The sequence below is a fragment of the Chrysochloris asiatica genome, unplaced genomic scaffold, assembly GCF_000296735.1.
Source record: "Chrysochloris asiatica unplaced genomic scaffold, ChrAsi1.0 scaffold00006, whole genome shotgun sequence".
NCBI classification, from domain to species: Eukaryota; Metazoa; Chordata; class Mammalia; order Afrosoricida; family Chrysochloridae; genus Chrysochloris; species Chrysochloris asiatica.
In genome coordinates this window covers 1,319,571-1,333,428 of record NW_006408524.1, presented here as the reverse complement: position 1 = coordinate 1,333,428, position 13,858 = coordinate 1,319,571, and the positions used below count along the sequence as shown (strand labels likewise).

The 13,858-nt window shown below is 54.4% G+C and overlaps 1 protein-coding gene across 8 annotated transcripts in view; it reads left to right on the top strand.

Moving 5' to 3' along the window:
• Positions 1 to 13,858, top strand: part of CAMK2B (calcium/calmodulin-dependent protein kinase II beta) — a 188,031-nt gene that overhangs the window by 166,334 nt on the left and 7,839 nt on the right. For 2 of the 8 annotated variants that reach the window (XM_006832088.1, XM_006832086.1), the window contains 4 exons: positions 2,768 to 2,805; positions 2,906 to 2,977; positions 4,182 to 4,226; positions 5,722 to 5,770. The exons of 1 other annotated variant lie outside the window; for it this stretch is intronic. In XM_006832088.1, coding sequence (XP_006832151.1) covers positions 2,768 to 2,805; positions 2,906 to 2,977; positions 4,182 to 4,226; positions 5,722 to 5,770 — 204 coding nt within the window. Of the gene's footprint in view, positions 1 to 2,764; positions 2,806 to 2,905; positions 2,978 to 4,181; positions 4,227 to 5,721; positions 5,771 to 13,858 lie in introns of all 8 variants that reach the window. 5 more of the 8 variants (XM_006832087.1, XM_006832089.1, XM_006832091.1 and 2 more) reach the window with 5 other exon arrangements.

Below are 13,858 nucleotides of genomic sequence, written 5' to 3'. Positions count from 1 at the left end.
ACTTGATTGAAATGGCGCAGATGTGGTGTCCCTCCTTGGCCCTAAGTTGGGGGGAGGGCTGACTCCCATGCTGTGGCTGTGAAACTCCTTTGCCTTTCTCTGTCCCATTGGTAACGTCTCCAGTGGCACAGTTTGGGAATGCAGGTTATTCCAGAATCAGGAATAGGAAAGGAGTCTTGTTAGGACCCCTGGGCAGCTGCACTGGCAGGGCCTTCTCTGGGCAGGTGCTAACGCATCCTCTCCTACAGAGAGGATAAGGATAACTTGAGGGGGCTTCCACCGTCTCCCGTTTTGTGAGGGCACATCTTTAAAACGTGTGTCCCCACACTGCTTGGGGTCTGCACACTCACCTGCTCAGCTGATGCTCCCTTTCTCCTGGGCTCCTCCCCTTTCCCAGGAGCCCCTTCCTGGCTACCCCTCATCTGTTTAGGGACCGTCTGTAGACTCAGCCTGCTTCCCACTTCAGGGCTACCCTGAGCCAGTCCAGGCTGGCCAGCTGGGTAACTAGTTTGATGTCTGAGCAGTCAGAGATGGAGTAGGCAAGGGGGTCAGAATGAGCTGCGTGTGTTGGAGGTGGGGAGAGAGGAGCAAGTCCCCCCCCCCCAGTAGTGGGTCTCTGAAGGAAGTTCTGGAGAGTAAGGAACTGCTGTGTCCAGGGCTAGCACTGGGATGACGGGCCAGCCCACCCTGCATGACCGTCCAGAGCCGCAGGGGCCCAGTAGTTGCACTGGGGTGACAGTAGGTAGCCTGGTGTGGTGCTGTAGCATCAGCACTGGACTGCTAACCATAAGGTTGGCAGTTCAAACCCACCAGCTACCCCCCAGAAACCCTATACAGGGTCGACTTGAAGGCACTTATCAACAATGACAACATAGAAGAGTAGTAGGAACCCTGGAGGGGTGCCTTCTGGTGTCCGGACATGCCCGGCTGCGGGGCTGCTGTGAATGTCAGGGACGGGGCTGCTTCTGAGTCAGGTCTACAGACCTGGGGGTGGGGGCTTGGGAGAGGTCAGGCCCCAGGGCCCAGCAGGATTGCCTCTCTGGTTTCCAGAGCCAGATGGGATTCCTAGCTATCATGAGGATCAATGAGAAACTCCTGAGAGAATTAACAGGTCAGAGAAGAAGGCAGAAAGCTTAGATGGCCATGCCCTGGCCACCATCTCCTGGGTTGAGTCCACATCTTGACCTCCTGTTCCCATACAAAGCTCAGGACCACTCGGAAGGAGATGGGGCAGCAGCTGGCATGGCTGCCCATGATAAAGGTGGTCTGCCAGCCCTGTCCCAATGGGCATTGGCCCAGAGCTGGTCATAGAGCCAAGTGCTATCTGAAGTGGACTACACCAGCAACAGAGTCATCCAGGAGCTTGTGAGGTTGATGTAGGCTCAGGGGGTCCGGTGGCTGCGCACCTGCACTTCCCAGAAGCCCCCAGGTGCTATTGGTGCCACTCCTGTGAAAACTAGCAGAGCCCTCTGGGTCTCGCTGGTTTCCAGCCTGCCTGACTGCCTTTCTTCAGAGATCCAAAGCAGATCAAGAGGCCTGGTGTGGCACAACCTGGAAATGCTGCAGGGAGGGTGGGATCCCAGAACTACACATCCCACTCAGCCACTGTGGCCACCTGGACCCCTACAGAACCTGGCTGTCTTGTCAGAGCCTTTGGAGACAGGCAGCAGGCAGGCTGTCTGTCAGTCTCTCTAGTCTTGGCACTAGGCACGTGGGTGGCATGGCCCTAGAGCGGGTACTGGGCTGTGCTGGGAGGGGGCTGCTTCCTTACCTGTGCACTGATGCCTCGGGGTGCCACTTGGCTCTTCTTCGAGGCTGGGTTGAGGCTGCGATGGCAAGCATGGGCTGGCAGTTTTTGGGGCGGGGGGTACTCCATGTGTTGATCCTGCCAGGGCCAACACAAACCTTGTTTTCTCTCTTCCTTCCTTATTCCCTTCTCCCCTCATCCTTCCTTTTCTGTAAGGTAAGCTGACTTTCTTCATTTTCTTCTGCAGTTTCGTAGTTAAAATGCTAACCCGCTGCAGGGCACAGGTGCTGGGGGCCATTGTTGGGGCTCTGAGACTCCATCAAGGCCTCTGGTGGACAAGTGGGCAGGGGCTTGCTTGAGTGGTAGAGCTCAGTCAGAGGCCACTCTTAGCCTCTGTGAGAAGGAGTGTTGGGGTTACATGGGCAAGGGGATCTGGGGGAGAGAAATGGCCTCTGGAACCCTTCCGCTGACCTCCACTCAGAGACCAGAGTCCTTTGGGCTCGTGGGCAGAGAAGTCTGTCTCGTGGTGACACCTTTCAGAAAAGCCATGCTTCCCAGGGGTGGTGGAAACTGGGTGGAGCCTGTACAGACCACCTGGCAGCCAGTTCCAGGCCTAGAGGTTTGACACGGGCAAGTGTCCCTCCTGTGGCCTCACAGGCAGCCGGCCCCTTCTGAGGAGGGAGCACATTTGGGGATGACGGTGCTGGTCTTGCATCTCCCATGGTCTGTTTACAAGATGGCCCTAAGCTGAGATACCCTGGGTGGAGGGTGTGGTGACAGTGGGGACAATTGCCTGGCTAACATGGGGACACTGACCCAGCTGACCACTGCTGTGCTTAGCCATTCCAGAGCACAGGCATCTGTGGGTGCAGGGTCCATACTTCCGGAACTAGGCATCCCCAGAAGACACTGACCACAGCCAACCCTTGGTGCCCCCGAGGGCTCTCACATGGGATGGGAATGGGGGCAGTGGGAGCCCTGGACCATCTCTGCTCATGCTGCATTTCCCCCACACAGCAGCCAAGAGTCTACTGAACAAGAAGGCGGATGGAGTCAAGGTGAGGGTATGGCTGGGCCGCTTGGGGCACGAGTGCGTGTGGGTCCGGGTTTCTTTCTCTCCCAGGGCTTACAGCATCTTCCTCTTCTTTCTTTTCACAGCCCCAGACCAATAGCACCAAAAACAGTGCAGCCGTCACCAGCCCCAAGGGAACACTGCCTTCGGCCGCCCTGGTACTGGCTTCTTCTTGGCTCTTCTCATGCCCCAGGCCATGTGGTGGACCCTCCAGCAGATGCCCAGGGTCCCCGACAAGTACATGCTGGGCCCCGTGTCCCCTTGGTGGAGTGAGGTGACAGGTTGCATCATGGGCCCAGGGTCAGGGTCCACATTCCTTGCAGTTGGCTGGGGTTCTGCACCCTCCTGGATATCTGCGAGGTGCCTCTCTGGGGTCAGGTGCAGGCCCAGGGGGCAGGGATGTTGATGCCAAAGCGGCAGTCCTGCCTGGCTGATCAGGTCCTCAAATGCCACAGGCCGCTCTCCCTGGGTTGTCACCAGACTGCTTGTCTGGGAGGGGGACTGTGCCACCCCCCACCAACTAAGGCCACTCTGGTGCCCAGGCCAGGTGTCTGTGTCCACCCCAACCCTAGAGGGAGAAAGCAGACATGCAGAATGCCTTCTTCTGTCCCCATCAGGGACTGGCTCTGTATGCTAGCCATGGCACTAGTCCCACCGCTAGGGTGTGCGCTAGGGTGTGCAGTTATCCTGGGAGCTTGTCGCAACCAGAAAAGCAAGGCAGGGCGAAGTGTGCTACAGGGAAGACCCCTTACAGGCCAGCCAGGCTGGACACATTGAAGACAAAGGGCACCCTAACCTCCAACTGGTAACCCCACAAGTGCACATCATCCAAAGTCATTGGGTTCGCTGATCCAGAGGCACCCGTGTGCACTTGAGAAAAAGGCCTGAGTAGGTGCCCACACTCCCCAGGCTGGGACCCCCACCTCCAGCACCAGCCAAGCTTCCCTCAGCCCAGCTGCAAGACCTCCGGAGGGCTGGGTTCACGGCTATGAGGCAGGTGGGAGGGGCCAGCAGTGGCCCTCCAAGGCCTTGGTTGACACAATCTCCACCTCATACCATCCATCTCCATGAGTCACCCCCCACCCCCACCCTCACCAGGCTGCCACACCAACCTTCAGACCTGTGACGGGAGGTCCTGACAGACCAGGCTGACAGACCAGGGCACCCGGGTCTGCACCAGGCAGCACACTCCCACGGCCCTGCGCCGGGCCCCGCTCACTTGGCTCCAGTCAGCTTCATCTGTGTTGCCCCCAGTCCTTCTCTGAACTGTTCTCCAGAAGCCTCCCTTCACGCCCACTGCCCACTGCCCTGCTCTGCTCACTCTCCCCCTCTCTCCTCCTCTGTGTCTTCCTTCTTCTGTAGGAGCCTCAAACCACGGTTATCCATAACCCTGTGGACGGCATAAAGGTACTGCCACCTCTTCCCTTGTGCCCTGGGGGAGTTCCTGCCCGGGACTAGGCGGAAGGCAGACTGGCCGCCACTGGCTTCTGCCTCCTCAGACCCTCAGCACACTCCAGGTCCAGGGTGAGGGCAGGAGTTAAGTGGGGACAGCGTGCGGGTGCAGCCTCCAAGCTGGTGGCTGTAGGACAGATGATTGGCACTGGGCTCAGAGAACTGAGGCCAGGCAGTTGCTGCCCCACAAGGACACCCGGGTGCTACAGCTGAGTGTCCCCGGCCACAGTGTCAAAAGCTCCACGGTGCAGTCAGCACCTTCATTAGCCTGGCCCCCCACCCCACCCACCTCACGGCCTTGGTGAGGCCCATCTAGCTTAGCTAGAAGAGACTCTTCCACAACCGAAGCTACTGAAAGAGTCTCAGGAGAAGGCTGGCTCAACTGCCCACTGTGCCCGTCAGTGCTGGCCCTTCAGGGACAGGGCACACACCTGTGTCCCACTCTCCCACCTGGCTCCCTGAACAGCCCTCTTTTCTTTTTTTCCTACCTGCTCCGCTCATCAGTTCATTGCATCACCATCCTCCTCGGGGTAAGGGAAGGGTGGGTGGCGAGGTGGGGTCATTCCGGCCTGCAGCTAGACCCACCTCCTGTGCCCGCCAGGCCCGCTCTCTGTGTCCTCAGGAGACCCCTGACTGTACCAGCTTCGCCATCTCCTGCGGGAGGGCGTGAGAGAGAGGAGGGCCAAGCATTGCCCCCTCCCATAGCCTAGGTGGTGCTCTTCCTGCAGAGGGGCCACCTGAGAACCTCCTGGGTCTCCATGTGTGTAGTTGGGTGAGATAGGGACTGGTCCTTCAGGAACTCTTGAGTGAAGATGTTTCTTCTGAGGAGTTGAGCAAACCTCCCTGGGGACTTGGGGGCAGGTGGATAAACCTGAATTTTTATCAGAAGGCAGTAAACCACCAAAACTAGGCCGTGGGTCCAGGATGCGCTGCCTTCAGGGTCAGGTAACCTTTGGCAGGAGCGACAGCCTACAAGGCCCACGCCGCGCTCTGTCTAGGGAAGAACTTGTTAGCAGCTGCTTTGCTCATGACCCCAGTATTCTTGGGGTATCTGTTCTGCCTCACCACAAGTCAGACCCGAACACCGTCTTGTCTGAGGTCTTTAAAAGTCAAAAGCTCCTTCTCCCTGTCTTGCTAGAAGTGGTTGTGGATGAAGTGGAGGAGGCCTGGTGCCCAGAAGCAGAGACGGGTGTGGGTTCGTGTGTAGCCCCAGAAGCCGTGAACGTGCCTCTGGCAGCCAGTGACCAGAAGCTGCTACCTACCCCACTTATGGCTGGGTGCGGTGTCCAGGACTGGAGCTCTGCCTTGCAGGAATAGCATCTTCACAGCCCCCTGGGTGGCCTTGAAGTCCCTATCAGGCAGCCCTGTGGCAGAGGCCCATCTGGGAGCTCTGGCGGTCCCCACCTGCTAGAGTGCCAGCCCCACCTGATCATCCCTTGTATTTCCCTAGGAGTCTTCTGACAGCTCTAATACCACCATAGAAGATGAAGACACGAAAGGTACCCCTTCACCCCTTCCTCCGCCATGCTTGGGGTGGCCTGGTGCGGGGGTGGGGGGAGGGGAGAGGTGGGCCATGAACGTGTCTCTCTGGAACAGTGACCTACAAGGAGCTGGGTCCTCCCATGTGACCGGACTGGCATTGGGTTGTGAGGCATTCTCTGGTTCGCATGGTTCACACGTGCTCAGTGATGCTTTTCTTTTTCTTGAGTTTCTTATGCTTCGGTTCAGCTGTAGCTGGAGTTGACAAATGGATCTGCAGTGTTGTTGGGGATGCGTGAGGGTGGCTTCTGAGCATCTTCTGCGTACAGGGAGCCTGCCCACCCTGGGCTGCTAAGACAAGCTGAAGTCGCACAGCTCAGTGACCTCAGAGTGGAACCTGTCCCTAAACAGGCCTCACACTCCCTGAGGCCTAGTCCACAGTCTGCCAAGACTCCCGCTTTGTCATGGAAGCCCTTTTCTCTGCCCACCCCACTACCTGTTGTGCAGAATGGGCCTCGGATCCTGGTCTTCATCCACATGGTCCCACAGATGACTCGACTCTTGACTCAGGCTAGCCCTGAACCCATGCGACTGGGCTTTGGCCCCCACCCAGCACCCTGGGCAGGGTAGAGGCCCAAGCGCTATTTCCTTCCCATGGTTGAGACGCAAGAACCCCACTGAGCTGGACTGTGTTTCAGGACGGGATTCCCAGCAGCTAAGAGCACTGGCTATTGCTTGGGGCTATAGCCCTAGCCTGGCCTCCAGGGCTATTCTACATGAGGTGTAGGGAGAGAAGGGTCCTTCCAGACCCCTTCTGTCTGATGGGAGAGGGTGGGGAGGGCCCCAGAGGGGGTCTGAGAGCACTGTAGAGGCTGCCTGGGTCTTTTTCTAGGCTTTCTGAGCCAACCCTATGTGACGCAGATTGACTTTATAGCTGGAGGCAGCCGTGACCCGTCCTTGCTCTGGTACTATCTTTCCCCAGGGCCTACTGGACATCCCATAACAAGTCCCCATCTGTGCCTGCATCCCCCCACACTTCGGGTGGAGGGAGACCCTGGGCACCCTCACGCTCTGCCCCGCCTGCTCCGCCCTGGTGTCAGACCCAAGTTCCAGTCGCAGGAAGTCGGTGGGATGGGAGCGGAGGAAGGGCTGTTTTCACCTCCAGGCCTCCTGGCTCCGGGTTCCCCCACTGCCGATGTTCGCCCCCAAGTGCCACCATGTCTCCTGTTCCTCAACAACCCCTCTCCCCACCCTATCCCCCAACCCCGTCTGTTCCACCCCAGTCCCCAGGATCTCTGACATCCTGAGCTCGGTGAGGAGAAGCTCGGGGACCCCAGAAGCCGAGGGACCCCCACCAGTTGGGCCCTCAGCCTGCGCGTCTCCAATTCCGTTAAGCCCCCTGCCCACCCCATGTAAGTAGCCACAGGGCGACTGTCTTGCTGCTGGGCTCTCCCCGCGAATGGCCTGGTGCTGAACGCTCCCTTGCGCCCCCTGGTGGCTGAACGCTCCCTTGCGCCTCCTGCGCCTCCTGCAGAGCCTTGGCTCCCATAATGGGCAATTGCCCAGGGCCAGGCAGAGCTGTGTGGGCATCTGGTGGGGTACCCTGTGCTTACTCAGTGGGTGGGGGGAAGGGGGGAAGTGCCAGATTTCTCTCCAGAGAGGCCCAGCACCCTCTCCCTCACCCACCCACTGCCCTCGCCCCATGCTCGCAGCCCACCTGATTTGGTCTTCCCAACCCTACAGCTGCACCCACCTCAGCCTCTTCCCGCCGGAGCTACTCCATTCCAGTGCTACTAGTGCCCCTAGACCATGAGGTCGGTGAGGGCTCCGGGCGTGAGCCCCTTCCACGTAGTTATCGGAGCACAAGAGATGTCTGATGTGATCCCATCCAGGGTCCTGTGACTCGTGGCAAAGGGGGTATTGCAGAAGACAGTTCCGTATTCACGGCCCTGCTGGTTTCAAGGGTGTGCCCTGAGTCTGGGGCTGGGACTGTTTGTTGTTGGTCACATCCTTTTGTACACCGTTCATTGACGTGTCTGTCTGTCAGTCCCTTGCCTGGGACTCTTGTGGGCAGCAGTATCCTCTGTCCCTCTTCGGGCCAGGTGGTCACTTCTCAGAGGGCTCCCTTCTACCTAAAGCAGCTTTCAACACCACCACCACAAACAGGCAGGTTCTTTCCTGAAGCCCCCCTCATCCCCATGTTCCCTTTCTGACCCCCGTGTCTCCCCACAACGCCTCCCTTCGCCTATATTTCTCCATATCCCTCCACATCCTCTACACCCCCTACTTCACCCACAGACTTCCTCACTCTCTTCCCTTCTACCCCACCCCATGGATCCCCATGAACCCAGAAACTCCACCATCCTCTTATCTTCCATCTCCTACAGCAGTCCTCTGTACCTCCCCCCACATCTACCACCCTACAAGGTTCTATCCCTCAGCCCCCACGACCCCTCACCCCTACAAACTCCAACTTCTCCCTTCCATTCCTTCACCCATCCATATCCTTCGTGCCCTCCCCCCCACGCCAGCCCACCCCTCAGAACTCTGCTTGCAGGTCCCCCCATGAGCCCCACCTTCCTGCCTCATGCTCACTGTCTGTCTGTTCTGCCCCAGCCCCCAGGATTTCTGACATCTTGAGCTCAGTGAGAAGGGGCTTGGGGACCCTGGAAGCTGAGGGGCCCCCACAAGTTGAGCCCCACCCTGCCCGTGTTCAACTCTCCTAGGCCCCCTGCCCACCCTGTGTAAGTAGCTTTCTGAAGGAGCCGCTGCTGCTTTTCGGGTTCATGCTGCTGCCCCGAGGTCCCTTGCTGTGTGGACTGTGGGGTGCTGTAGCCTGGCTCGGACGTAGGGTGCTTTTGGGGAAAGCAGAGGAGACCGCAGGGTCTGCTTGTTGCACCCCCATATAAGTTGAGCCATTTGAATGTGCCGTTGGGCCTCAGAAAATCTAAATTATAGTTACAAGTGTAAATGTGTGTGTGTGTGTGTGTGTGTGTTAATCACCTGCATAAGGGGAGAGATTCAGAAAGCATGAGTTTGTAGCTAAACCAGGGCTCCTACTGCCGTGTGGCCCCTCGTTTTCCTCTGGGTAAAGAGGAGAGACTTTGTCTAAGGCTGTGTGTAGATCTCTCTGCTCTGTCAGACAGGCCCCCCTAGGTAGCTTGAGCCAGCACCTGCGTGGGGCTTGGCAAACTGAACTGGGCTTGGATGGTGGGGCAGTTGGGGGAGGGGGTTGTCTGTGGGGCACAGCCTGGGAGTGGAGGGGTACCTGTCTGGGCAGGGGTGCTGGTCTCCTGACCCGGTTGGAGCAGTGGGAGGTCTAGAAGCAGTTGTGAGTGAAGGCTGAGAACCAGGTCGGCCTCTGAGCTGGGAGGAGCCAGTGAGGCTCCTGGGGTTGTCTGGACGATGTCGGCTTTCGCACCGTGTATCACTTACAGGGATGGATGACATCTCAGGGCAGCCCCTGCCACCACCCCCACCACTGGTGGGGACGTTCTGGGCCAGGAGGCCTTGCTGAAATGCTTCCCCAGAAGAGGCCCAGGGCGGGTGGGTGCCAGGATACAGGGGTCTAAAATGTCTGGTGAGTACCCAGGGTCCCTGCTGAAGAGGAAAGCAGGGGTGAGAACAGAGAGTGGGGCTCCCAGAGCACTGGGCTGGGAGAGTGGCCGGGGGCACAGTTTGCAGTTGCTAGGGGCTTGGCATGGCATTGGGCTAGGGGCTGCTAAGGGGTGCAGCCAGGAGCTTGTCAGTGTCAGGAAATCCTCCTGTTCAATGTTAAAGTGCCTCCCCACCCCCGACTCCTGAGCCCTCCGGCCTGTGAGTCACAGGTGAGGGACCTGAGCCAAGGAGGCCAGCCTGGGCACCTGTGGCCCACAGGGCCAGAGCCCAACTGGAGCCTCAGAAGCTTATGTGGAGGCTGATGGATGTGTCTGTCCCTGGGGTGCTGCAGACCGGGGGGTGGGCAGTGGCACCATTGAGCAGTGTTTGGAGTTGGGTGTGCTCCTTGGTTCTGAAGAGCCCCCTCTCATTCCCAGCATCCCAGTTCCTTCAGTGCTGTGGGGACAGGGATTGCACAGGGTCACAGGGTTCTATGTCCAGTTTCGGAGGGGCTGAGGGGGGTGTTTTAGCCCTGCCTCACACTGAAGCCAAGAGTCCTGGTGTAGTGCTGTAGCTAATGTGCTGAACTGCAAAGTCATTTGAACCACAAGGTCGTTGGTTCAAGGTCACCAGCTGCTCCTCGGAAACCCTACACAGGATCACTATGGGTCAGAAACGACTCGACAGCACTTAACAACAACACACTGAAGCCAAGGGGCTGAGTCTGGGTCTGTGCCCACGAGAGGCTCGGTTCAACTCCCTCTTCCACCCAGAGATGCTGGGATTGGGCACAAATGGGCATTTCTGGAGAGTACGAACTTGATGGACCTACCTCAAGAGTGTTCAGGCAGCAGGATCAATTTTAGTTTGTGATCAGATATATCGGCCCCCTCTGGTGCCAAGCCCACCACCCCACCAAGGTCTGTTCTCTAGAATCAGAGATTATGCTCAATCCAAGTTGGTCCCTTGAAGCTGCCCTTCTTGGGACAGGACCTGTGGGAGCCCCCTTGCTGACCGCCATGTAGCCCATGGTCTTAGCCCTGGCTGGCACCAAGGGAGAGGTCCCAGGAGGAGTTGTCGGGACAGAATGTGCTCTGATCCTACTTGGACAGTTCACCTGTGAGTAGGAACTGTAGCCTGCACCCCTAAGGTCTCTCAGAGGTGTCCTCTAGGGACTGGTACTTGGCAGGACCACTCCTAGAATGGACCTCTTACCACCTGCTTTTTGTTGTTATTGTTAGCTCTCCTGGTTCCTGGGAGTGTACTGACAAGCTTTCCAGGAGCAGGGCCTTCTTACCTGCCACATGGTGTGCCTCCTCTCTCTCCACCTCCCTCATGTACCCTGTGCTTCCCCAGGGCAGAGGACACTGAGGGCAGAAGTCCCCACATGTCCCTGGGGAGACAAGACTCATCCCCATACTAGGGAGAAGCCCAGAGCAGGGCGGAGCTGCGTGGGAAGTCTGTGTGGCTGTCATTCTAGCGGGTCAACCCCTGCTCCAGTTCATACATGCATGGGTTTATCCCAAGCAAAACGTGTTTCAACATATCTCTGTGATCCGTGGATGGCAGCAGACAGGTTCTCTCAGGAATATATTTCTATTAGTCTCATTAGAGGGCCTTCAAAAAAGGTCCAATCAAAACCGTGCCTTCCAGAGGGATCTGCTGGGTAAATTAAATTCAAGGCAGAGAAGTCAGCTCAAAAGATTATGGCAGCTGTTTTGGGGGAGTCCAGAGGGGTGATCTTGATAGATTGTCTTAAAGGACACAGGAAGATCAGGGGGCTTATTAGGAAGAAGTTTTAAGAAAACAGAACCTAAAGAAGGCATATAAACTTACTGTTTCTGTTCTGGAATAAGTGATGGAGGGACTGTGGTCGTTGGGATGAAATGAAGTGTATGTGTATGATTTGTTGAGCAGAAAACTGATGATCTGTTCTGCAAGCCTTCACTCAAGTCCCAATACAAAGTGAAATAAAGAGAGATGGGGGTGGGGGGGGGAGGAAGGGAAAGAAAATTGTAAGTAAAATTAGTAAGTTAAAGGCCAGAAAAGTGTCTATGAATTTTTTCCCATCACAAAGCACCCGCTCATTCTTTGAGGCTTGCAATGGTTGTCCTATGAAATGTTTATTAAGAAACCATAACGCATCCGCTCTACAGCCTTTATATTGATTGCCTGTTTATACTTCTTTTTGTTCTCCAAATTTAAAGAACAATTCAAAGGAACAAGAGTTGAGTCTCCTGAGGATGTTTAAACTGCCCTTTTGACATGGTAGAACTAGGAGAGCCCAGGGTTCTTGGGGGAAGGATTACAGAGAATAACAAACAATAGCTCCACATTTGATATTTTTGATCCATGGAAGTTTCTGTGATTTCATAGCCATACTTTTTTTACTTACCCTCATGCACATTTTAACTCATTTCCCTAGACTTCAAGCATATGGTTACTATCTTTATGATTTGCCCTAGAACCGTATCTCTTCTTCTGCTGTTTACTTAATGTGTTTTGTTTACATGAGTCCCATCTTTTTTTTTTTCATTGAAAGTTGAGATATCATTCACATACTGGGAAGTTAACAACTTTTAAGGTGTGCAGTCAGTGGTTTTTAGTACAGTCATTACCATGATGTAATTTCTGTACCCCTTAGCAGCTTCTCCCCAAGTCCCCAGCCCCCAGTAACCTCTAACTCATATGTGACTGATACGTGGCCCTTTGTGACCTGGGTTTTTCTCTTAGCATACTGCTTTCCAAGTTCATTAATGTCGTAGCATGTGTTAGGATGTAATTACTTTTTATGACAAAATCATACTCCATTCTGTGGCTATCACCACATTTTATTTACCCATTTATCAGTTTTGGTTCGTTACCAGTTTTTTTACAATTATGAATAGTGCAGCTCCAGACATTCTTATGTGGGTTTTTGTGTGGACGTGTTTTAAGTTCTGTATGCTTAGAGGTGCAATTGCTGGTAACTCTATGTTTAACTTTTTGAAAAACTGCCAAACTGTTTCCAAAGCGGTCATACCATTGTACATCCCTGTTAGCAAAATATTCGGCTTCTAAGTTCTGCACATCCTTACCAACACGTGTTTTGTGTGTTTCTGGTAACAGCTATCCTGCTAGTGGCGTGGTAGGATTAGTACTAGACTGCTTGCCACAAGGTTGGCACTTTAAACCCACCAACTGCTCCCTGGGAGAAAGATGAGGCTTTCTGCTCCTGTAAATATGTGTTGTTGTTAAGTGCCATCGAGTTGGTTCTGACTCATAGTGACCCAGTGTAGGATTTTTGAGGAGCGACGGGTGAGTTTGAACTGCTGACCTTGTGGTTCAAACAGTCCTTGTAGTCAGTCTTGTGCTTATCCTACAGTGCCACCAGTAAATATTTACAGCCTCGGAAACTGTCCAGAGTCAGACTAGACTGATAGTGCCTAACAACAACAACAAAGTGATACGTTGTTGTGATTTTCATGTGCGTTTCCCCAAGTATCTTGATGTGCTTATTGGCCATTTGTACACCGTCTTGGGAATAATGTGTATTCAGATCCTTTGACTATTTCTAATGAGGTTATTTGTCATGGTGAGTTGTAAATCTTCTTCATATGTTCTGGATACATGTCCATTATATGATCTGTAATTGTATTCTTCCATTCTTCCAGTTTGCGGCTTGTCTTTCCACTTCCTTGATAGTGTCCTTTGCAGCACTGAAGTGTTTACTACTGGTGACATACAACGTGTTTACTTTTTTCCCTCTGTTACTTGTGTTTTGGGTACCACATCTGAGAAGATATTGTATAACCCAAGATCTCAAAGATTCGCCTCTTTCTAAGAGTTAGATAGTTACAGTACATTTAGGTCTCTGGTACATTTTTCGTATTTGGTGTGAGAAAGGGGTCCAACTTCGTTCTTTTCCATGTGGAAATCCTGTTGTCCTAGCATCACTTGTTGACTAACTAGACTGTTTTATTACCCAGTGAATTGTCCAAAATCAGTTAACCATAATCTATCAGTTTATTTCTGGACTCTCAATTCTGCTCCTTTGATTTATATGTCTGCCTTGTCCCAGTACCACGTGGTCTTGATTACTGCAGCATTATAATAAGTTTTCAAACTGGAAAATGCATATCCTTCAGCTTGTTTAATCTGGTTCCCTTGCATTTCCATATGAACGTTAGGGTTAGCTGGCTTGGTGTGGCACTGTAGGATAAGCACTGGGCAGCTAATCTCACAAGGTCGACAGTTCAAACCCATCATCTGCTCCTTGGAAACCCTATACGGGCCACTATGGGTCAGAACAGTCTCAACAACACTTAGCAACAACAGTCAATTAATTTTTTTTAAAAAAATGGCAGCTGGGATTTTGACAGGGATTGTGTTGAATTTTTAAATCAGTTTGAGGACTGTTGCCATTTTAGCGTTATTAAATCATCCTGACCAGGGGATGCCCTTACATTTATTTAGAGCCTCTTGAATGTCTCCAAACGCTGCTCCTCTTTGACGCCTCCCAGCGAACATCC